The 24,299-nt window shown below is 42.1% G+C and overlaps 1 protein-coding gene across 4 annotated transcripts in view; it reads left to right on the top strand.

Moving 5' to 3' along the window:
• Nucleotides 1-24,299, top strand: part of LOC144493043 (folliculin-interacting protein 2-like) — a 168,005-nt gene that overhangs the window by 90,141 nt on the left and 53,565 nt on the right. For 3 of the 4 annotated variants that reach the window (XM_078211885.1, XM_078211877.1, XM_078211893.1), the window contains exons 3-7: nt 1,521-1,616; nt 5,437-5,537; nt 6,062-6,133; nt 13,043-13,125; nt 13,226-13,315. In XM_078211885.1, the coding sequence (XP_078068011.1) occupies nt 1,521-1,616; nt 5,437-5,537; nt 6,062-6,133; nt 13,043-13,125; nt 13,226-13,315 (442 nt within the window). The remainder of the gene's footprint in view (nt 1-1,520; nt 1,617-5,436; nt 5,538-6,061; nt 6,134-13,042; nt 13,126-13,225; nt 13,316-24,299) is intronic. The other variant, XM_078211902.1, reaches the window with a different exon arrangement.

Genomic DNA, 24,299 nt, shown 5'->3' with positions numbered 1-24,299 from the left:
CAATGAAGCTACTGTGAAATTCCCCTCGTCGCCACATTCTGGCACCTGTTCGGGTCAATGCACCTAACCAGCACGTCTTTCAGACTGGGAGGAAACCGGAGCACCCGGAGGAAACCCACGCAAACACAGGGAGAACGTGCAAACTCCTCATAGACAGTGTTCCAAGCCAGGAATCGAACCCAGATCCCTGGTGCGGTAAGGCAGAGTGCTAACCATTGCCACTGTGCTGCTCCTAGATAACAAAGGAACAGCAGATGAAATGAACAAATATTTCCCTTCTGTCTTCACTGAAGAATATTTTTTTTCTAAATTCCAGTAATAGCTGTAAATTGGGTGGGGTGGGGGGCGGGGGGGAGAACTTGGTGAATTACAATCACTAAGGAACCTGTACTGAGCAAACTGATGAAACTGTGGGCTGACAAGTCTCTGGGTCCTGATGAAGTCGTCCTAGGGCCTGAAAACAGGTAGCTAGTAACATAATAGATGCATTGGTGTTAATTTTCCAAAATTCATAGGATCTGGAAAGGATCCATCAGATTGGAAAGGAACAAATATAACCCCTCCATTCAAAAAGGGAGAGAGACAGGAAACCATAAGCTAGTTAGCTTGACTTCAGTTGTGGGGAAGGTGCTGGAATTGATCATGATAGAGGCTATAGCTGGGAAATTGGGGAAATGCTCAAGGTAATTGTGAAGAGTTAGCATGGTTATGTGAAAGGGAAATCCTGTTTAACCAATTATTGGAGTTCTTTGGAGTAACATACTGAGGATAAAGGGGAACCTATAGAAGTACTGTATTTGGATTTCCAGAAGGCATTTGATAAGGTGCTGCATCAAAGGTTATTGCAAAAAATAAAAGCTCATGGTATAGTGGTAACATATTAGCATAGGTAGAAGATTATTCTCTGTCAGCCAGCCAGAGAATATGCAAAAATGGGTCTTTTTCCAATTGGCAGAATGTGACGAGTTGACTCCCACAGGAGTGCTGGGGCCTTAACCTTCTTTACATTTGTTAACTTCGACGAGGGAAGCAAAGGCACGGTAGCTACGTTTACAGATGACACATAGGTAGGAATATGTTTTGAAGGTGGTTGCAGATGGATATAGATAGGTTGAGTGGGCGAAAATCTGGCAGATGGAGTATGATGTGGGAAAATGTGAAATTGTTCAGTTTGGCAGGATAAATGAAAACATTATTACGTGCATGGTGAATGGCTGCACAGTGTAGAGGGATCTGGGTGTTCTAGTAAACAGGATCAGAAATATTTTCGAACTTCCAAAAGAAATGTTGAAGCTTATTCCATCTTTCACATTAACATGAAATATAATTGTAGTTTGTAAGGATTAAGATTATATAAAAAGTCTACAAAAAAGTTGACTATCCATGCTTATTCCTTTATGCCTACTACTCAAAGCTTTTCTTAAATATTCTGAAATGTAAATCAGAAAAAATGTATTCATAAACCAGCAGCATGTTTATGCATGAAAATTCTGAACTTGAGCTGTTGCATTGCTTTCTAGAAACGTTCAGATGGTCTGTCCAAATTGCAAGGAAAATGCTGCACCCAAAATTCCTCTTCTACCTATACTTTCAAAGAGCAGCTTCCTAGGTATCAGGTAAGCAAATGAACCTGTTTAGTAGGTGTTGGCTATTTTAGATCTTAAAATTGAGTAGAAAATCAAAATTGGCTATTGCAGTATCAGTTGGAGATAACTTGGCATGGCTTATTGGAATAGAAGGACATGGCCCACTGGAGTAAAAAAGCCTTTTTTATGACATGTCATAACCATTGAATATTGGAGCCCTTGAGGTAACTATAATTTATATGAACATTTTAAGACCCAAATTAACTAAGCTCAGTTCAATGTTTTTCGTAAAGTTGGTGATCTAGGATGACCTCTATTGTATTAACAATTTTTATTGCAAGTTATCCTGGATTTCCTTTTCTGCATACAGGTATATCATCCTTCATTGTCACTGAATTATTATTCTTGTATTCCCTGCTGTTGTGTATGCATAATTGTTTCTGACTGCTTTGACAAGGAGAGAGGATTTCTGAGGTATCTCACCATTGGTTACTTAAACCAGTGCAGCTTTATTTACAAGGTTTTGCTTGATTGAAGTCCAACATTCAAGAGATTAAAAAAACACACACATGCCTCTGATGACATCACTGCATGTCATGTGACTAATCAGATGCATTGCTTGACAATATATAAAAGTCCCCTTTAGATAGTATGACAGCAAACTTTTAAACATTAATGATTACCCTCTAAACACCAGTTACATCACCAAGTATTACTATCTACATATGTACAATTGATAAGAATCTTTTGGTGGGTGTCAAATTCATTTTGGTAAAATATGACATTCCGGAGTCTGATCTTTGACATCCTAGATAGCCTGTTCCCCTCATATCAGGTACTACATCTTGTGAAGTTGCTTCGTTGCCAGCTTCCAAAGATGTTGGTGGTTCTACTGGAGTAGAATCTGAACTTGGTTCTGTAGTAATCCCTGGTTCACGAATTTCACAATCTTGGGTGTCTGACATGGGCCTTCCTGATGCTGTTTTTGCTAACTTGCTTTTTTTAAGCAAAGATTTGATCTGTGTTCCTTTCATATTCTCTCCAAGTTGCAAAGTATAAGAAATTGGCTCTGTCTTAACTGGAACATCTCCCTTTCGAATAGTTTCTTGCTAAAACTCCTTGTTTAAAACTTCTTGGTTTTGATCACGGCAAGTAATTTGTGCTTATTGTTGCTCTACTGTTCTGGTAGTGTTTGGTGCGAGTAGATTGAGTTTAGTTCAGTTCCCTTCTCGGGAACAAAACTGTTGTTGAACTTAATTGTGTGATGGCATAGTTTTTCACTCGCCTGGATAACAAACCTTCATCTTTGGACACTTTGGCATGTTTGTGACCAAACTAGCCTCTCTGCCAAACTGTTAGTTGACAATTGATATGGGGCAGTCCTTGTGTTGTATACCATTGTTCTTAAGGTAACTCCTGGGATGTGAATTGTGTCCCATTATCACTAATTGTTCGGGCTGTACAAGTCTTGCAAACAACTCACTTTTTCCGTCGTGATGAATTTCAATATCTTGACTTTGGGTCACTTTGAATGCGCTTCTAACCAGGACAAAAACACGCAGCCTTCAATTGGTCTCGAGGCAGTATGTATCATCTGCCAAGGTTGTTTTGACCAATCCCATGGGTGGAGTTTTCTGTATTCTAGCGCATGACTAGTATTGCCCCACCTTTTCTTCTAATTGTGAGTCAAGTCCTGGCCTTTGTGGGAGCTCGTTTATCCACACTACCCCGGGTAACTTTCATGCAGTTGATCCAGGATTGGTCTTTGTAAGCATGGAGGGATGATCATCTGATCCCCAATAGCAATACTCCATTTTGGACAATTAATTCCAGTTCCCTCATTATATAAGGTCTGAATTCAGGATTTCTTTTTGTCGAATGATGTTCCTCTTAAACCATGCCCATGACTCTTCCCATTATTGGTCATTCTTCATGTGCCTTTGCACCCGAGACAATGTTGTTGGGGCATTCTCTATCTGGAAGAAATATAACATGTTGATCTAGTTGTCTTGTGCTTGCATTTGTCCTGAAGTGTCAATCTCAATAAGGCATTTGTGTGGCATGCTGTTCTGATCTCCAATACTTGATTTCATAATTTTGTGCTGATAATATCAACGCCCATCTTTGTCGACAGCTAATGATGGAATTTCCTGGTATGGACCAAAAATAACCAACGGCCTGTGGCCCGCCAACAAAGTAAATAGTCTGCCATACAGGTACTAGTGAAATCCTTTAATGCCAAAAATTATGCTGAGCACCAAGTTGTGCATAATTTTGTTACGCACTCTATAATGATATGATATACAACCGCACCCATCCCATAGGGCGATGCATCACTTATTAGTTGAGTTTTCAACTCTGGGTTAAAGTGGACCAGTAACTTGGCTTGCATGAGCATGTCTTTAGGTACTTTCACACTACTACTTCCAATTCCATTGTTCGTTAGCATACATTATGAAGTGGCTTTATTAATGTTGCAAGATTTGGGATGAACTTCCCATAATAATTGATTAGGTCCAAAAATGATTGCAACTGTGACACATTCTGTGTCTTGGTATATCCAGGATCATGTTATTTTCTTAGGCACTTTGTGGATGCTATCCTTGTCTATTATATGATCTAGATAATTGACGTGTGATTTGAAAAATTCACTTTTTTCTTTCATGTGGAGATTGCACTTCTCTTGATGCTCCAATGCTTCCTCAAATTTTGTCAACGTAACTATTCATCTTTACCTGTGACTAGAATGTCATCCAAATAACACTGGATACTGTTGAGGCCACTTAAGATTTGGTCCATTGATTTCTGGAATATGGCCGGTGCCAATGTTTTTTATTCGTGGGACATGGGCGTCACTGGCTTCCCAGCACTTATTGCTCATCCCTAGTTGCCCTTGTTCAGAGGGCAGTTGAGAATCAACTGCAATCGGTTTTGAATTGCTTCATTTAAAAGTCCACGAACGAGTCCATCAAGTTCTTTGCTCACCTTCTCAGCATTGGAATGAATTGTGATATATTTTTGCCCTCTTCTTGGCGCCATTGATGAAATCAAGATCACTTGGCAATTATTAGTGGTTTAGGCAAAAAATTACTTTCGAGAATCTTCGTTAGTTCTTTGTAGGCTTTCACTAGGCTTCTCAGGATGGACAAGGCTCTGTAGCAATATGAAGACTTTTGGCCCTACTGCACTTTGGAAAGTGACTACTTTTAAATTTATCCAGTTCATATTGTTCGTGGCCAGAAAACATTGAACTCTCTCTTCGTAAGCATTCCATGTTTCCACATTTTCTGTGCACGGCTCTATGGCATGATCTTTGCCCATCATTGCAGTTACTGGTTATTAAATTGTAGCACTTTTCTTTAACTCTTCTCTCCTCTTGCAGTAGTTCATGTAGAATGCCACTGCCAAGTTAACAGTTGTACTACAAGTATGTCCTTGCTGGCATTGCCTCCTTTCCTTGAACATCTGTTTAAAAATTACTGAATTTGTTTGGCTGTTAATGCCCAAATTTTAAGACAGCCTTCAGGGATGGCAATAAAGAGAATAGCAGTTCTTTCACCTCGTATGCTTAAATATTTAGAAACAATGTTCCAGATTTATTATTCATTTAAATAATTGCTAAGCTCTTGTGGTTTTAATTTCCTTTTTTGAATAACAACTGATTAAGCAAATGCCTCCTGACTTGGTTACAACCACTATCAAAAACAAATGAGAGCTTCTTCACTCCTGGTTTAGGCTCCATTTGAGCCAATGAAGTATAAAAACATTATTACTGAAAACTCAGTTTTGCTGCATTTGTTAACCCACATGAATGATGTACAGTATTGTCTGTGGGGGCTTTTGTTTGCAGTATTCTCGTCCTGCTTCTGATGTCAACATGCTTGGGGAAATGATGTTTGGCTCTGTTGCAATGAGTTACAAGGGATCTACATTGAAAATACATCACATACGGTAAGAAACATACTTGAAAGGCAATCTGATGGCGTTATGCTGAATTTACATAAATGACTGATTACACTGTTCCATTAAAGTTGAATTTTTTTGAGATAGTAAGACGGCCATTTCACTGAAGCTCCATGAATCTGCAGTTTGTTATACTGAGGAAGTCGGTCCTTTTCTTGAAATTAACTTGAGTGATAGTCATGTTTGAGATTATTTTTATGCTCTTTGAAAATTTCAACTCCTTAGAAAATATCCTTTTACAAGATAGTATTTTCTGGAGCTGACATGATATTTTGATAGAATGCTGCAAATTAATAGAGGTGGTCGATTCATTGGTCACATTAGTGAACATTTCTGATGATTTGATTTTAATATATTGATTGTTGGAGATTCTTCAGTTAATTATAAATTGAGCTGTGAAGTTTTAAAAGTCAACATTATAGCTGAAAAGTTGTTTTTATGGTTCAATTTCTAGCGGACCATAAAACCAATGAGAGATTTTCATGACTGAAGTGTTTTTTTTTCCCTTTCAGCTCTCCCCCTCAGCTGATGATCAGTAAGGTTTTCTCTGCCAGAATGGGTAGTACTAGTGGAAGCTCAAATACGTAAGGTTCTACTACTTGTGACTAAGTGCAAGCGTTTTTTTTATTACAAGCTTTCTTTCTCGTATCAGCAAAGTGCATATCGTGACTGTTGTTTATGTTCAGATAATCTAAGCTTTGTGAATCTCTTCAGAATTTTAAAAATAATTTAGCAAGGTATGCATGTGTTTGGCATTTTTACTTTTCTCATTTAAATTCCTTAGACATGTTTGTATCATCCACAAATGCACAAACCAGTGTCTTCATCTATCATTGATAAAGATTAACTGTAGAACTGCAAACCTAACTCCAATTCCCGAGGGACTCCATTAATAATTTATCTCTTGCAGAAGCACTAATTAATTGCCTTCTATGGAAATGCGATAATTCCTTATCCAATCAAAGATCTGTGCTCAAATTCTTCAGGCCTCCACCTTATTTAGTAGTCTTTTTGTGCCACTTTGTTAAATCTGTTTTGGAAACCAAGATGCACAGTATCAGCTTGGATTCTGCCAACCTAGTAACTTCAGCAAATGATTCAATGCTAGGGTGAGGCAGAACCTTTTTTCCCTAAAGCCATGTTTACATGTTATAGTTACTCCTCTGTCCAGGTTTTCTTACTGAGCATTTCAGATCCCATCATTCTCTGATTTCTATAATGGGTTCCTATTTTTGACTTGTTGACCATTTTAAAATATGGGCACCATGGCCCTCTGTCCAATCTTTGGGGGCAATTATAAGCCCCAGTGAGGCACTGAATGTATGAGAAAGTTGCTCACGGAGCACAGCACCCTATGGTGCATGGTGCTTAGACCAGCCACGTGATTCATTTTGGGATCAGTAATTGTATTCGGGACAACATAGAACAGTACAGCACAGAACAGGCCCTTCGGCCCACGATGTTGTGCCGAGCTTTGTCTGAAACCCAGATCAAGCTATTTCCTCCCTATCATCCCGAAGTACTCCATGTGCCTATCCAATAGCTTCTTAAATGTTCCTAAAGTGTCTGACTCCACTATCCCTGCAGGCAGTCCATTCCACACCCCAACCACTCTCTGCGTAAAGAACCTACCTCGGACATCCTTCCTATATCTCCCACCATGAACCCTATAGTTATGCCCCCTAGTTACCGCTCCATTCACCCAGGGAAATAGTCTTTGAACGTTCACTCTATCTATCCCCCTCATCATATAAACCTCTATCAAGTCTCCTCTCAACCTCCTCCGCTCCAAAGAGAAAAGCCCAAGTTCCCTCAACCTTTCATCATAAGACCTACCCTCCAAACCAGGCAGCATCATGGTAAATCTCCTTTGCACTCTTTCCAGTGTCTCCCAATCCTCCTTGTAGTGAGGTGACCAGAACTGCACACAATATTCCAAATGCGGTCTCACCAAGGTCCTGTACAGTTGCAGCATAACCCCACGGCTCTTAAACTCAAACCCCCTGTTAATGAACGCCAACACACTATAGGCCTTCTTCACGGCTCTATCCACTTGAGTGGCAACCTTCAGAGATCTCTGTTCCTCCACATTCTTCAGAATCTGCATCTAAGTTTGGCCCTTTCAATTATAGTATCGATCCATGATTTATTGATAATCCAGTCTTGTCTTCAGTAGCAACAGCTGATGTAGAGTATATATTTAAAAAGTCTGCTGCATTCTGAATGTTCACTTGAATGTACCCTGAAGAATTCCCCAGTGGCCTTGTAGTAGTCATTGGTGGCCCTCTTACTCCTAACATTGCCAAAAAAGATCTTGATCTCAAAATCACACTTAACCCCTGAACCTTTGTGTCCTTGGTTGTTGCTTGGATAGAACATAGAACAGTACAGCACAGAACAGAACAGGCCCTTCAACCCACGATGTTGTGCCGAGCTTTATCTGAAACCAAGATCAAGCTATCCCACTCCCTATCATCCTGGTGCGCTCCATGTGCCTATCCAATAACCGCTTAAATGTTCCTAAAGTGTCTGACTCCACTATCACTGCAGGCAGTCCATTCCACACCCCAACCACTCTCTGCGTAAAGAACCTACCTCTGATATCCTTCCTATATCTCCCACCACGAACCCTATAGAAATCATAGAAATCATAGAAACCCTACAGTGCAGAAGGAGGCCATTCGGCCCATCGAGTCTGCACCGACCACAATCCCACCCAGGCCCTACCCCCACATATTTACCCGCTAATCCCACTAACCTATGCATCTCAGGACTCTAAGGGGCAATTTTTAACCTGGCCAATCAACCTAACCTGCACATCTTTGGACTGTGGGAGGAAACCGGAGCACCCGGAGGAAACCCACGCAGACACGAGGAGAATGTGCAAACTCCACACAGACAGTGACCTGAGCCGGGAATCGAACCCAGGACCCTGGAGCTGTGAAGCAGCAGTGCTAACCACTGTGCTACCGTGCCGCCCCTTAGTTATGCCCCCTTGTAATAGCTCCATCCACCCGAGGAAATAGTCTTTGGACGTTCACTCTATCTATCCCCTTCATCATTTTATAAACCTCTATTAAGTCTCCCCTCAGCCTCCTCCGCTCCAGAGAGAACAGCCCTAGCTCCCTCAACCTTTCCTCATAAGACCTACCCTCCAAACCAGGCAGCATCCTGGTAAACCCCCTCTGCACTCTTTCCAGTGCTTCCACATCCTCCTTATGGTGAAGTGACCAGAACTGCACACAATATTCCAAACGTGGTCTCACCAAGGTCCTGTACAGTTGCAGCATAACCCCACGGCTCTTAAACTCCATCCCCCTGTTAATAAAAGCGAACACACTATAGGCCTTCTTCACAGCTCTATCCACTTGACTGGCAACCTTTAGAGATCTGTGGATATGGACCCCAAGATCTCTCTGTTCCTCCACCGTCTTCAGAACCCTACCTTTGACCCTGTAATCCACATTTAAATTAGTCCTACCAAAATGAATCACCTCACACTTATCAGGGTTAAAGCCCATTTGCCATTTTCCAGCCCAGCTTTGCATCCTATCTATGTCTCTTTGCAGCCTACAACAGCCCTCCACCTCATCCACTACTCCACCAATCTTGGTGTCATCAGCAAATTTACTGATCTAACCTTCAGCCCCCTCCTCTAAGTCATTAATAAAAATTACAAATAGCAGAGGACCAAGCACTGATCCCTGTGGCACTCCGCTAGCAACCTGCCTCCAATCCAAAAATTTTCCATACACCACCACCCTCTGTCTTCGATCAGACAGCCAGTTACCTATCCAATCGGCCAACTTTCCCACTATCCCACACCCCCTCAGTTTCATCATAAGCCGACCATGGGGGACCTTATCAAAGGCCTTACTAAAATCCATGTATATGACATCAACTGCCCTACCTTCATCAACACACTTAGTTACCTCCTCAAAAAATTCAATCAAATTTGTTAGGCACGACTTGCCCTTCACAAATCAGTGCTGACTATCCCGGATGAATCCGCATCTTTCTAGATGGTCGTAAATCCCATCCCTAAGGACCTTTTCCATCAATTTACCAACCACCGAAGTAAGACTGACCGGTCTATAATTACCAGGGTCATTTCTATTCCCTTTCTTAAACAGAGGAACAACATTCGCCATTCTCCAGTCCTCTGGCACCATCCCCGTGGACAGCGAGGACCATATAGATTTCCTTTTAGCTGATTTTGATATTCCACTTTGTTCTCGAGTATTATGTTCCTTAAGCTTCTAGGTATTTCTATTCATGTCTAATTTGTATTTTTGGTAAAATTTGTTTTATCATGTGCCCTTGCAACTTGAGCCATAAATGGCTTCCCTTTGCACAAAAAAAAGAGGGGTGGTTGGTTCTGGAGAGGGAATATGTAGGCTTTCAGAGCAAAAGGATAAAACAATGTTGCTAAGTAATGATAGCCAAAGTGTGACAGGAATGTACAGAGGATACAAACATTTTTTTAAAAAAGCAGGAAATAGGGTCAAAGGGAAGGAAATGGTAAAAATTAATTGCTCTTTACTTAAATGCACATAGCATTTGGCACAAAATAAATGAATTAATGGCACTAATTGAGGGTATTATAGCAATTACAGAGACATGGTTGCAAGGAATCTTAGAATCTTAGAAACCCTACAGCACAGAGAAAGGCCATTCGGCCCATCGAGTCTGCACCGACCACAATCCCACCCAGACCCTACCCCCATATCCCTACATATTTACCCACTAATCCCTCTAACCTACGCATCCCAGGGCAATTTTAGCATGGCCAATCAACCTAACCAGCACATCTTTGGACTGTGGGAGGAAACCGGAGCACCCGGAGGAAACCCACGCAGACACGAAGAGAATGTGCAAATTCCACACAGACAGTGACCCAAGCCGGGAATCGAACCCAGGTCCCTGGAGCTGTGAAGCAGCAGTGCTAACCACTGCTACTGTGCCGCCCACTGTGCTACCGTGCCGCCCTAAGGAGATCAAAGACGGGAACTAAATATTTAGGAGTATTATTGTGGGACTGTTGATGTTCAGCATGTTACAGACTTCGTTCCCTTCAAGTAGCCAGACAAAGAATTTCGGAGTTTAAATTCAGCCTTTCATTTACTAGCTATCACAAGGACCCAAATACGCCAGCTGGTGGCAAGTCAAAGCACTGGATACAGAGTTACACAAACAGATATACCTCCAGATTCGATTGCAAGTAATTAGCATATGCTAATCAGATGTACATTTGTATAGGAGTTATCTATGTCCACTCACAACTATTGATTAGATTTGCATCATGCATAGGACACAGGTGTTATTAACCAATCACAACATTTGCACATCTATTTCATTATATCCAGTCAGTGTAAAGGTTTGAATATGCTTGCTGATCTAATTTATCACTGGCTACACGTTGTCTTTAACATCACAGCTTGTGGATATCAATTATCATAGATCATAGAATCCTACAGTGCAGGAGAAGGCTATTCGGCCCATCGAGTTTGTACCAAACACAATCCTACCCAGGCCCTATCTCCATAACCCATGCATTTACCCTAGCTAATCCCCCTGACACTAAGGGGCAATTTAGCATGGCCAATCCACCTAACCTGCACATCTTTGGATTGTGTTAACGAATAATATAGGCTAGAGGGGCCTCAGTAGATAAACAGATGCTATATTCAAGCTGTAAACCTTGTTGCCTTCCCATGTCACCTTTGGACTATTTAGTTCTCTAAACAGCTCCACATTGTTTCTGTGAGGATTGATACCTATGATATTTCTGCCTGAGAACTAGCAGGCACGGTTTTGTTAGTGTGTGCTGCCTTGCAACTAGCAATGTGCATGATTTTTCTGCTAAACTGCATCTTTTCACCCATTTGCTAAGTATGATTATTAATATGGCTAGTAGGCCCCTTCAGGTATGTGATTTTTCGTCAGGATGAGCAGGAAGGAAAGGGTGGTGGGGTAGTTTCGTTGGTACAATAGCAAGAAATGATCTCTGATCGGAAGAAGCAGAATTCTTATCGGTGGGACTAAGAAATAACAAGGGAGAAGACACTGGTTGGAATAGTCAATAGGCCCCTTAAATAGTAGCCAAAATGTAGGACAGAAAAATCAGGTGATAGAGGGCATGTAAAAAAGGTACATTAATCATGGGTGACCTCAATCTTCATGTAGATGAGGAAAATTAAATTGACAGCAGTAGCCATGAAGAATTCATGTATTTGGGACAGTTTCCTAGAATGATATGCTGTAGATTCAACCAGGGTCAGGCTTTTGTGAATCTGGTAATGTGTAATGGGGCACATTTAATAAACAGAGTAAAAGATCCCCAAGGATCGACAGTGACCATAATGTGGTAGAATTTAGCATTCAGTTTGAGAGAAACATGGTCAAAATAGTTATCTAATTGAATGGAGGAGCAGAATAATGGGCTGAATAGCCTATTTCTGCTCTTGTGTCCCTTCTGTGTGTTTTCAACGTTGCTGTCATTCTTGCTTTGTAAAGCTGTCAGTCTTAAATCATCTGCCATCTGAGTAGATTTAACTGTCTTAAAATCTGAATTGCATTGAATTTTCAATAGCCTTGTTTTGGCTGATCACAATAAATATAATGTGATCACCATTGCTAAGTTGCTTGCTAACCTAGAGGCCTGATGGATCAAAACTAGGTGCTGTACTCAGTTATGTCTAGTTTCCTTGCTAAGGTGTAAGGAAACAATTGTGCATAACTTTTACAGATCCTTCATTCATCCTGTCCTCCATGCTAGATGGATCACCATAGAATAATTGAATATCTGGAACATTAAAATTCTGTGATTATACCAGACACTTCTTCTCATTTCAGTTACACGGAATTTGTGCTCAAATTGCTTCACTGAACTGTTGCAGTTTATTACATAAGTTATTTTATAAGCCATAGTTATTTTCAGCATTATGGCATTTATAGCCTTTGCTGGATCAATTTAACATAACCCTCTGTCAGCTTAAAACATAAGTGTTGAACTATCCTATAGGTAGTCTTAAGTTTGTTTCTATCCAAGCCCATTCTGTAGGTACAAAGGCTTGTTCAAAGTCTCTGGATTGGCCGAAGCTGCATCCTGCTCCTCAACAAATGTTTCCATCACTCCACTGTTTTAGTTACATCTCTGCTTATTATGGTTATAACTTCTATGAATCCTGCACATTTATCCCCAATTTCTCTTCATTTTTCACTGTTATTGCAATTCTTATTTGTTTTTATTAGTAAACTGTGCAAGAAAAATTAAAAATGTATGCAAAACAGTCTTTCTTATAATTTGAGTGGGTATGAAACACTCAAGTAACTTAACCAATCTTTCACCATCTTTCTGACCTATATAGATCAATTGCACAATCACATATCAGGGAGAATTTTTAGGATTTTTTAAATGAATGGTGCAACGAGTTCTGATGTGCCTTTATCTGCTTTTCTGCATAATCATTACTTGGATCAATGTTTTACAGGCTGCAAGATAGTTTTGAATACATCAACCAAGAAAACATCACTGGAAAACCCTGTCCTAGTCTAAGTGGTGGCAGTAATCTGGGTAAGGGTGGATTACAAACATTTTAATTTCTCCTATTTAAATTTGTGTGTAATTATTATTGTAGTCACTGGTATTTTTTTACCCCCACTTTTAACATTAGGTCGTTTACTGGTTTGTGGTAGCAAACTGCTACTGTGCCCCACTGACCCAGGCCCGCTCCAACTCATCCGGAGTGCTTCTTTCTTTGCAGGTTTGTGTGGAATGCTGAGTACAGTGTGGACCACACAAAAACGCTTTGTCTCATTTTGTTGTGATGTAAAGCAGAATACAAAGGCAGAAGGTTTTCAAATTGTTGTTTTGGTTTAATATTTTTTTTCCCTGCAATGTGCTAATGTTCCTTTTTTCATGCACAAGATATTGCCAATAACATGCATCTGTGATACCGTTCTAAATGATTGGCAAACAGTCCTTTTTCAATTGTTGAAGACTTCTGCCTATGTATTTCTAGACTCTGCATACACAGTAGTTTTATCTGGTGGATTGTTTAATATTGAGATGCGATTGTCAGTTTTTGCCTCTAAATGACAGTGCTCTGCTTCACAGTTATACATAATGTTCAAATATGTAATGATTGCTGTGTGATTAACCATTGTACAAGTTATATATTCTGCGTAAATTGGATAGGGGAGGGAACAAATTCGTATTCACCCGTTGCACTGCTTACATCTGAGCCTCACTTAATACTGAATTTGTAAAAGATTTGCATGGTTTTTAAAACTTCAAGAATCTGCATGAGTGCATTTTCTGTTACTGACTAAATAAATTAATTCATTTTAGTGGGCTGTTGATGAATGCAGGTTTCACCATAGAAGACTCTTTGGTATATTGTCGTTCTGCTCGGGCAAGCACCATTTCGATCTACTTATAATCCTATTTTCCCTGTGTCCTTTACATGTTGTTTATCAGATTCTCCAGTGTTCTGCTTTTTCCAGTGGCTGTGTCAGTGCTGTGTGCAATGCTACCCAGGCCATGGAGACGGATGAGGAAACTCTTTCCCTAAAGTGTTCAAAATTGATGCAGAGAAAGTGTTCAATATACCATTGGTAATTAAAGTTGACAGACACCGAGACCACGTGAGATGCATCCAAGGATATTGAAGGAAGTGACGATGGAAATTGCAGGGGTGCCAGCCATTACCTTCCAGTCTTCTCTAGATTCAAATTAGGTGCCAGAGGACTGGAGAATTGCAAATGTGATGTCTTCGTTCAAAAAAGGTTTTAAGGATAGACACAGTAAGGAGTCTAACAACACCAAGTTAAAATCCAACAGGTTTATTTGGTAGCAAACGCCACTAGCTTTAAGGATAGACCCAGCAATACAGAGTAGTCAGTTTATCACCAAGTGGGCAAGCTTCTGGAATAATTAGTGTATGTGGACTTTCAGAAGACATTCAATACAGGACCACACAACAGACTTGAGAAAAATGATAGCTCATGAAATAACAGCAGCAATGAAGATGCAAAATTGGCTGAATAATAGGAAGCAGCGAGTAATGGTTAATGGATATTTTCTGGCTGGAGATAGTTTTGAGGTGTTCCCCAGGTATTCATATTGGGCTCCTTGCTTTTCCTGGTGTATGTTAATGATCTAAATCTTGCTGTGCTCGGTGTTTTGAAAGTTTTCAGATGACACCGAACTTGGCAGTATTGTGAACTATGTAGAATTTCAGAAGTAGTCATGATGTGGAGATGCCGGCTTTGGACTGGGGTAAACAGAGTTTTAACATCACCAGGTTTAACCTGGTGTTGTTAAAACTCTTACTGAATTTCAAAGGAACATAGGTTGGTAGAGTGGGTAGGTAAGTGGCAAGTGAAGTTTGAGTCGAGTGTGAGGTGATGCATTTTGGTAGCAACACATGGACAGACAAAATAAGGGGTAATAGCGAGTGCAGGAGCAGAGACCTGGGAGTATATGTGCATGTGTCATTAAAGGTGGCAGGATAGATGGAGAAAGCAGTTGATAAAACATATAGTATTCTGGGCTTTATTCACAGAGGCAAGGCGATTATACTGAACTTGTACAAGACACTAGTCAGACCTCAGTTGGAATATTGTATACAGGACTGAGTACTACACTTTAGGAAGGATGTGAACACATTGGAAAGAGTGCAAAAGAAGTTTACAAGAACAGTTCCAGAGATGAGAAACTTCAAATACGAGGATAGATTGAAGAAGTTGGAACCGTTCTCTTTCGAGAAGAATGCGAAGAGGAGATTTGATGGAGATGCTCAATCATGAGGAGGCTGGACAGAGGGCGAAACTATTCCCGCTCACAAAAGGATCAAGAACAAGAGGACACTGATTTAAAGTGACTTGCAAAAGAAGCAAATGTGATGAGAAAACATTTCAAACAACAAGTGATTAGAGTCTGGAACACAGTCTGGAAGTGTGGTGGAGGCAAGTTCAATCAAGGCATTCAGTAGGGCATTAGATGATTATTTGAATAGAAATAGTGTGCAGGGTCACAAGGAAATGACAGGGCAGTGGCACTAAGTTATGCTTGTTTGGAGAGCTGTTGTAGATGTGATGGGCCAAATGGCTGCCTCCTGTGCTGTAACAATCCTGTAATTGTGAACTGGGAAAATATTTCCTCCGATTGCTTCCTCCACAATCTTGGAAGCAATTCTAATTTGCTGCCCAAATGAAAATCACCTCATTGTTTGAGCATGATACATTCTCCATAAACATATGTGGTCAAAGATTTAAAAATAGTGCATTATTTCACCCTGATCTTTACTTCAGCAGCACTCAATTTAAAAGTCAAGAATTTTGTTTTCTCTTGTGCTACATTTTTTTGCCCATCTCAGCTCCCCTGAAACTGTTGATGACCCCTAGGGTCAGAGCTTTACAGCACAGAGAAGAGGCCCTTCGGCCCAGTATGTCTGCACTGGCCATCAAGCACCTATCTATTCTAATCCCATTTTCCAGCACTTGGCCCATTGCCTTGTATGCTATGGCATTTCAAGTGCTCATCTACATAAATATATTTTAAATGTTATGAGGGTTCCTGCCTTCACCATCCTTTTCAGGCAGTGAGTTCCAGATTCCCACCACCCACTGGGTGAAAAAGTTTTCCCCTCGTTTCCCATAAATCTCCTGCCCCTTAACCAGGAGGCATAGATTTAAGTTATTGCCCCCTCTGCATAGGAGAAAATTTCCTTCCTATCCACCCTATTTATGCCCCTCAATTTTGTATACCTCAATCAGGTCACCCCTCAGCCTTCTCTACTCCAAGGAAAACAACCCCAGCCTATCCAGCCTCTCTTGATAGCTGAAACACTCCAGCGCAGGCCATCCTGGTGAATCTCCTCTGCACTTTCTCTAGTGCAATAACTTCCTAGAGTGTGGCGACACTAGAACTGGAACTGCACGTAGTACCACAGCTGTGGCCTAACTGTTTTATACAGCTTCACCATAACCCCCCTGTTCTTATGTTCAATTCTTCAGTTAAAATGGTAAGTATCCTAGATGCCGCCTTAACCATCTTATCTGCCTGTCCTACTGTCTTCATAGATCTATGGATATGCACATCAAGGTCCCTCTATTCCCCTGTACTTTCTAGGGTCCGACGATTCATTGTGTATTTCCTTGCTGTGTTAGTCCTCTCAAAATGCATTACCCCTCACTTTTCAGGGTTAAATTCCATTTGCCACTGCTCTGCCTATCTAACCAGCCCGTCTATATCATCCTGTAATCCAAGGCTTTGCTCCTCGCTATTTACCACATACCAATTTGTCATCTGTGAACTTGCTTATCAGACCACCTGCATTCACATTCAGATCATTAATGTACACTACAAAACAAGGACCCAGCACCAATCTCCTGCGGAACACCACTGGACGCAGGCTTTTAGTCTCAAAAACAACCTTCAACCATCACCCTCTGCTTCCTACCATTGCGCCAATTTTGGATTCAGTTTCCCCAATAATCCTGGGCACTTGTCGTTGTCTTCAGCTTCCCCATGGGACCTTGTCAAAAGCCGCCTTGAAGTCCATGTAGACTACATTGACTGCACTACCCTCATCTACACCTCTTCGAAAAAGTTAATCATGTTTGGAAGACATGACCTCCCTTGTTGACTATCCTTGATTTAATCCTTGCTGCCTCAAGTGGAGATTAATCCTGTTCCTCAGAATCTTTTCTAATAGTTTCCCTACCACTGAAGTTAGACTCTGGCCTGTAATTTCCTGGTTTTTGTCTGTTAGCTGTCCTTCAGTCCTCTGGCACCTTTCCTGTGCAAGAAGTCTCAACACCAGGTTAAAGTCCAACAGGTTTATTTGGCAGCACTAGTTTTTGGAGTCTCGAGCTCCTTCATCAGGTGAGTAAAGGAGCCTGAGACTACAAAAGCTAGTGCTGCCAAATAAACCTGTTGGACTTTAAGCTGGTGTTGTGAGACTTCTTACTGTGCTTACCCCAGTCCAACGCTGGCATCTCCACATCATGGCTACCTTTCCTGTGGCCAGAGAAGATTTCAAAATTGTCGGAGCCGTGGCAATCTCCTTCCGTAGCTCCCACAGCAGCCTGGGATACAACTCATCAAGCCTGGGGATTTATCCACTTTTAGGCCCATTAAAACCGTTAATACCTCCTCCCCTCAATATTAAGTTGTTGAAGTAAAACACAATGCCCTTCCATGATTTCTTTACCAACATCATCCTTCTCCAAAATGAACATAGATGCAAAGTACTCGTTTCAAATCTCACCTGTGTCTTCAAGTTCCCCACACACATTGCCATTTTGGTCCCTCATGAACCCTACTCTTTCCCTGGTCATTCTTCTACTCTTAATATACTTATAAAACACCTTTGGATTTTCCTTTATTTTATTCACCAGTGCTTTTTTCATGGCCCCTCTTCACTCTCCTAATTTCATCTTAAGTAACCCCCTGCACTTTCTATACTTCTCTAGGGCTTCCACTGTTTTGAGCCCTCTGGCATAAACCTCTCTTTTTTCCCGAATCCAACCCTGAATGTCCCTTGACATCTGGATTCTCTAGACTTGTTGGTCCCACCCTTCACTTTCACAGGAGCATGTTGGCCCTGTACACTCCCTCTTTCCTTTTTGAATGGTTCCCACTGCTAGATTTTCCTGCAAGTAGCTGCTCTCAATTAACTTTGGCCCAATCTTATCTTATCTTATCCTATTAAAGTTAGCCCTTCCCCCAATTCAGATTTATTTCCAGTCCACCTTTGTCCCTTTCCATGGGCAGCATGATGTTGCAGTGGTTAGCACTGCTGCCTCAGTGCCCGGGACCTGGGTTTGATTCCCGGCTTGGGTCACTGTCTGTGTGGAGTTTGCACGTTCTCCTTGAGTCTGTTTGGGTTTCCTCCCGCAGTCCAGAAAACGTGCTGGTTTAGGTGCATTGGCCATGCTAAATTCTCCCTCAGTGTACCCGAACAGTCACCAGAGTGTGGCGACCACGGGATTTTCACTAACTTCATTGCAGTGTTAATGTAAGCCTACTTGTGACACAAATAATTAATTTAAAGACAGCTACCTTAACTGCTACTGAGTTATGGTAAGGCCTGGATAGACTGGACGTGGGAAAGATGTTTCCATTAGCAGGTGAGACTAGGATATGAGGGCATAGACTCAGAATAAAGGATTTCGAACCAAGATGAGGAGGAATTTCTTCAGCCAGAGGGTGGTGATTCTATGGAATTCATTGATTTATTGTCACATGTATTAGTATACAGTGAAAAGTATTTTCTTGCATGCTATACAAAGCATACACAGAAGGAAGGGGGAGAGTGCAGAATGTAGTGTTACAGTTATTGCTAGGGTGTAGAGAAAGATCAACTTAATATAAGGTAGGTCCATTCAAAAGTCTGATGGCAGCAGGGAAGAAGCTGTTCTTGAGTCATTTGGTACGTGACCTCAGACTTTTGTACCTTTTTCCCAATGGAAGAAGGTGGAAGAGTGTGTCTGGGGTGCGAAGAGCCCTTAATTATGCTGGCTGCTTTTCCGAGGCAACGGTAAGTATAGACGGTCAATGGATGAGAGGCTGGTTTGCGTGATGAACTAGGCTTTGTTTATGACCCTTTGTAGTTTATTGCGGTCTTGGACAGAGCAGGAGCCATGCCAAGCTGTGATACAACCAGAAAGAGTATTTCTATGGTGCACTGTAAAAGTTGTTGAGAGTCGTAGCTGACATGCCAAATTTCCTTAGCCTCCTGAGAAAGTAGAAGCGCTGGTGGGCTTTAGTGTTGGCATGGAGGGAACCAGGACAGGTTATTGGTGATCTGAACACCGAGAAACTTGAAGCTCTCGACCATTTCTGCAGAAAGCTGTGAAGGCCAGATCATTGAGTATATTTAAGACCAAGATAGATAGGTTCTTGATTGGTAAGGGGATCAAAGGTTACAGGGGAAAAAGTGGGAGAATGGGGGTTGAGAAACTTATCAGCTGTACTGAATAGCAGAGCAGTGGGTCAAATGGCCTAATTCTGCTCCTGTATCTTATGGCCACTATCACCAAAATGCACCCCCCCCCCCCCCCTCTTGTAGGACTTGCTACGTATTGGCCCCCTCACTGGAGCACTGCAGGATCATTTCTACAATGTTGTCAAATAGGAAATTCCAGGGTAGAAATCATAGAAACCCTACAGTGCAGAAGGAGGCCATTCGGCCCATCGAGTCTGCACCGACCACAATCCCACCCAGGCCCTATCCCCACATATTTACCCGCTAATCCCTCTAACCTACGCATCCCAGGACTCTAAGGGGCAATTTTTAACCTGGCCAATCAACCTAACCCGCACATCTTTGGACTGTGGGAGGAAACCGGAGCACCCGGAGGAAACCCACGCAGACACGAGGAGAATGTGCAAACTCCACACAGACAGTGACCCGAGCCGGGAATCGAACCCGTACCCTGGAGCTGTGAAGCAGCAGTGCTAACCACTGTGCTACCGTGCCGCCCCAACCACTGTGCTACCGTGCCGCCCCAACCACTGTGCTACCGTGCCGTATTGACCCAGTAACAATGAAGAAATCATACTTCATTTCAAGGTGGTGTGACTTCGAGGGTAATTTGGAGGGGATCATTTTCCCATGCTGCTTGTCGTCTTATAAGTAGGAGAGATCACGGGAGAGATGGGTTCAAATGGTGATCAATATTTCTGCTCAGCTGCTAACCTGGCTCTTATCGAGGTTAAATAGAATCAATAGAATCTCTACAGTGCAGAAGGAGGCCATTTGTCCAATCAAGTCTGCACTGACTGGCAGAGCATCTTACCCAGGCTCACCCACTGCCCACAGTGGAGGACTTTCAAAGCAATCTTTCACCGTGCTCAGCAAAAGTATATACCAGTGATAAGGAAGGACTGTAGAAAAAGAGATAATCAGCCATGGATATCTCAGGAAATAAAGGAGGGTGTCAAATTGAAAGAAAATGCATACAAAGTGGCAAAGATTAGTGGGAACCGAGAGGATTGGGAAATCTTTAAAGGTCAGCAGAAAGCCACGAAAAAAAGCTATAAAGAAAAGTAAGATGGATTATGAGAGTAAACTAGCTCAGAATATAAAAACAGATAGCAAAAGTTTCTACAAATATATAAAATGAAAAAGAGTGGCTAAAGTAAACATTGGTCCTTTTAGAGGACAAGAAGGGGAATGTAATAACTGGAAATGAGAAAATGGCTGAGGCATTGAACAGGTCATTTGAGTCGGTCTTCACAGTGGAAGACACAAATAACATGCCAAAAATTGATGACAGGAAGGCTATAGCAGGTGAGAACCTAGAAACTATCATTATCACGAAAGAGGTAGTGTTGGGCAAGTTAATGGGGCTAAAGGTAGACAAGTCTCCCGGTCCTGATGGAATGCATCCCAGGGTACTAAAAGAGATGGTGGGAGAAATCGCAAATGCACGAGTGATAAGTTGCCAAAATTCGCTGGACTCTGGAGTGGTTCCTACAGATTGGAAAACAGCAAATGTGACGCCACTGTTTTTTTTAAAAAGGAGGTAGACAAAAGGCAGGTAACTATAGGCTGGTTAGCTTAACTTCTGTAGTAGGGAAAATGCTTGAATCTATCATCAAGGAAGAAATAGCAAGACATTTGGATATAAATTGTCCCATTGGTAAGACGCAGCATGGGTTCATGAAGGGCAGGTCATGTTTGACTAATTTGGTGGAATTCTTTGAGAACATTACATGTGCAGTGGACAATGGGGAACCTGTGGATGTGGTGTATCTGGATTTCCAGAAGGCATTTGACAAGGTGCTGCACCAAAGACTGCTACATAAGATAGAGATGCACAGTGTTACGGGTAATGTATTAGCATGGATAGAGGATTGGTTAACTAACAGAAAGCAAAGAGTGGGGGTAAATGGGTGTTTTTCTGGTTGACGATCAGTGACTAGTGGTGTGTCTCGGGGATCAGTGTTGGGACTGCAATTGTTTACGATTTACATAGATGATTTGGAGTTGGGGACCAAGTGTAGTGTGCCAAAATTCGCAGATGACACCAAGATGAGAGTGGCAGAGCAAAGTATGCAGAGGACACAAAGTCTGCAAAGGGATATAGATAATCTAAGTGAGTGGGCAAGGGTCTGGCAGATGGAGTACAATGTTGGTAAATGTGAGGTCATCCATTTTAGTAGGAATAACAGCAAAATGGACTATTATTTAAATAGTAAATATTTGCAGCATGCTGCTGTGCAGAGGGACCTGTGTGTCCTTGTGCAGGAATCTCAAGGAGTTGGTTTGCAGGTGCAGCAGGTAATTAAGAAAGCAAATGGAATTTTGTCCTTCATTGCTATAGGGATGGAGTTTAAAAACAGGGAGGTTATGTTGTAACTGTATAGGGTGCTGGTGAGGCTGCACCTGGAGTACTGTGTATAATTTTGGTCTCCTTGAGAAAGGATATACAGGCACTAGAGGGGGTGCAGAGGAGATTCACTAGGTTGATTTTGGAATTGACTTATGAGGAGAGACTAAGTAGACTGGGGCTATACTCGTTGGAATTCAGAAGAATGAGGGGAGATCCTATAGAAACATAAGATTATGGAGGGAATAGATAAGATAGAAGCAGGGAAGTTGTGTCCACTGGTGGATGAAACTAGAACTAGGGGGCATAGCCTCAAAATAAGGGGAAGCAGATTTAGGACTGAGTTGAGGAGGAACTTCTTCACAAAGGGTTGTGAATCTGTGGAATTCCTTGCCCAGTGAAGCAGTTAAGGCTACCTCATTGAATGTTTTTAAGGCAAGGATAGATAAATTTTTGAACAGTAAAGAAATTAAGGGTGAGCGGGCGGGTAAGTGGAGTTGAGTCCACGAAAAGATCAGCCATGATCTTATTGAATGGCAGAGCAGGCTCGAGGTGCCAGATGGCCTACTCCTCCTAGTTATGTTCTTTATGTTCTTATCCCAATAATCCAACACACTTACCCTGGTAATCCCCTGAATCTACATATCATGGGACATGAGGAGCAATTTAGTATGGCCAATTCACCTAACCTGCACATAAGAACATAAGAAATAGGAGCAGGAGTAGGCCATCTAGCCCCTCGAGCCTGCCCCGCCATTCAATAAGATCATGGCTGACCTGACGTGGATCAGTACCACTTACCCGCCTGATCCCCATAACCCTTAATTCCCTTACCGATCAGGAATCCATCCATCCGCGCTTTAAACATATTCAGCGAGGTAGCCTCCACCACCTCAGTGGGCAGAGAATTCCAGAGATTCACCACCCTCTGGGAGAAGAAGTTCCTCCTCAACTCTGTCTTAAACCGACCCCCCTTTATTTTGAGGCTGTGTCCTCTAGTTTTAACTTCCTTACTAAGTGGAAAGAATCTCTCCGCCTCCACCCTATCCAGCCCCCGCATTATCTTATAAGTCTCCATAAGATCCCCCCTCATCCTTCTAAACTCCAACGAGTACAAACCCAATCTCCTCAGCCTCTCCTCATAATCCAAACCCCTCATCTCCAGTATCAACCTGGTGAACCTTCTCTGCACTCCCTCCAATGCCAATATATCCTTCCTCATATAAGGGGACCAATACTGCACACAGTATTCCAGCTGCGGCCTCACCAATGCCCTGTACAGGTGCATCAAGACATCCCTGCTTTTATATTCTATCCCCCTCGCAATATAGGCCAACATCCCATTTGCCTTCTTGATCACCTGTTGTACCTGCAGACTGGGCTTTTGCGTCTCATGCACAAGGACCCCCAGGTCCCTTTGCACGGTAGCATGTTTTAATTTGTTTCCATTGAGATAGTAATCCCATTTGTTATTATTTCCTCCAAAGTGTATAACCTCGCATTTCTCAACGTTATACTCCATTTGCCATATCCTCGCCCACTCACTCAGCCTGTCCAAATCTCTCTGCAGATCTTCTCCGTCCTCCACACGATTCACTTTTCCACTTATCTTTGTGTCGTCTGCAAACTTCGTTACCCTACACTCCGTCCCCTCCTCCAGATCATCTATATAAATGGTAAACAGTTGCGGCCCGAGTACCGATCCCTGCGGCACGCCACTAGTTACCTTCCTCCAACCGGAAAAACACCCATTTATTCCGACTCTTTGCTTCCTGTCGGATAGCCAGTCCCCAATCCACTTTAACACACTACCCCCAACTCCGTGCGCCCTAATCTTCTTCAGCAGCCTTTTATGGGGCACCTTATCAAACGCCTTTTGGAAATCCAAAAACACCGCATCCACCGGTTCTCCTCCATCAACCGCCCTAGTCACATCTTCATAAAAATCCAACATGTTCGTCAAGCACGACTTTCCCCTCATGAATCCATGCTGCGTCTGATTGATCGAACCATTTCTATCCAGATGCCCTGCTATCTCCTCCTTAATAATGGATTCCAGCATTTTCCCTACTACAGACGTTAAGCTGACCGGCCTATAGTTACCCGCCTTTTGTCTCCTTCCTTTTTTAAACAGCGGCGTAACATTAGCCGTTTTCCAATCAACCGGCACTACCCCAGAATGCAACGAGTTTTGATAAATAATCACTAATGCATCCACTATTACCTCTGACATTTCTTTCAATACCCTGGGATGCATTCCATCCGGACCCGGGGACTTGTCCACCTTCAGTCCCATTAGTCTACCCAGCACTGCCTCTCTGGTAACATTAATCGTATTAAGTATTTCTCTTTGGGCTGTGGGAGGAAACTGAAGCAGCTGGGGAAAAAACCCACGCAGACACT

This window comes from Mustelus asterias, chromosome 1 (genome assembly GCF_964213995.1).
Source record: "Mustelus asterias chromosome 1, sMusAst1.hap1.1, whole genome shotgun sequence".
Lineage (NCBI taxonomy): Eukaryota > Metazoa > Chordata > Chondrichthyes > Carcharhiniformes > Triakidae > Mustelus > Mustelus asterias.
Note: the sequence above shows the minus strand (reverse complement) of the source record. Positions and strands in the feature narration are given on the sequence as shown.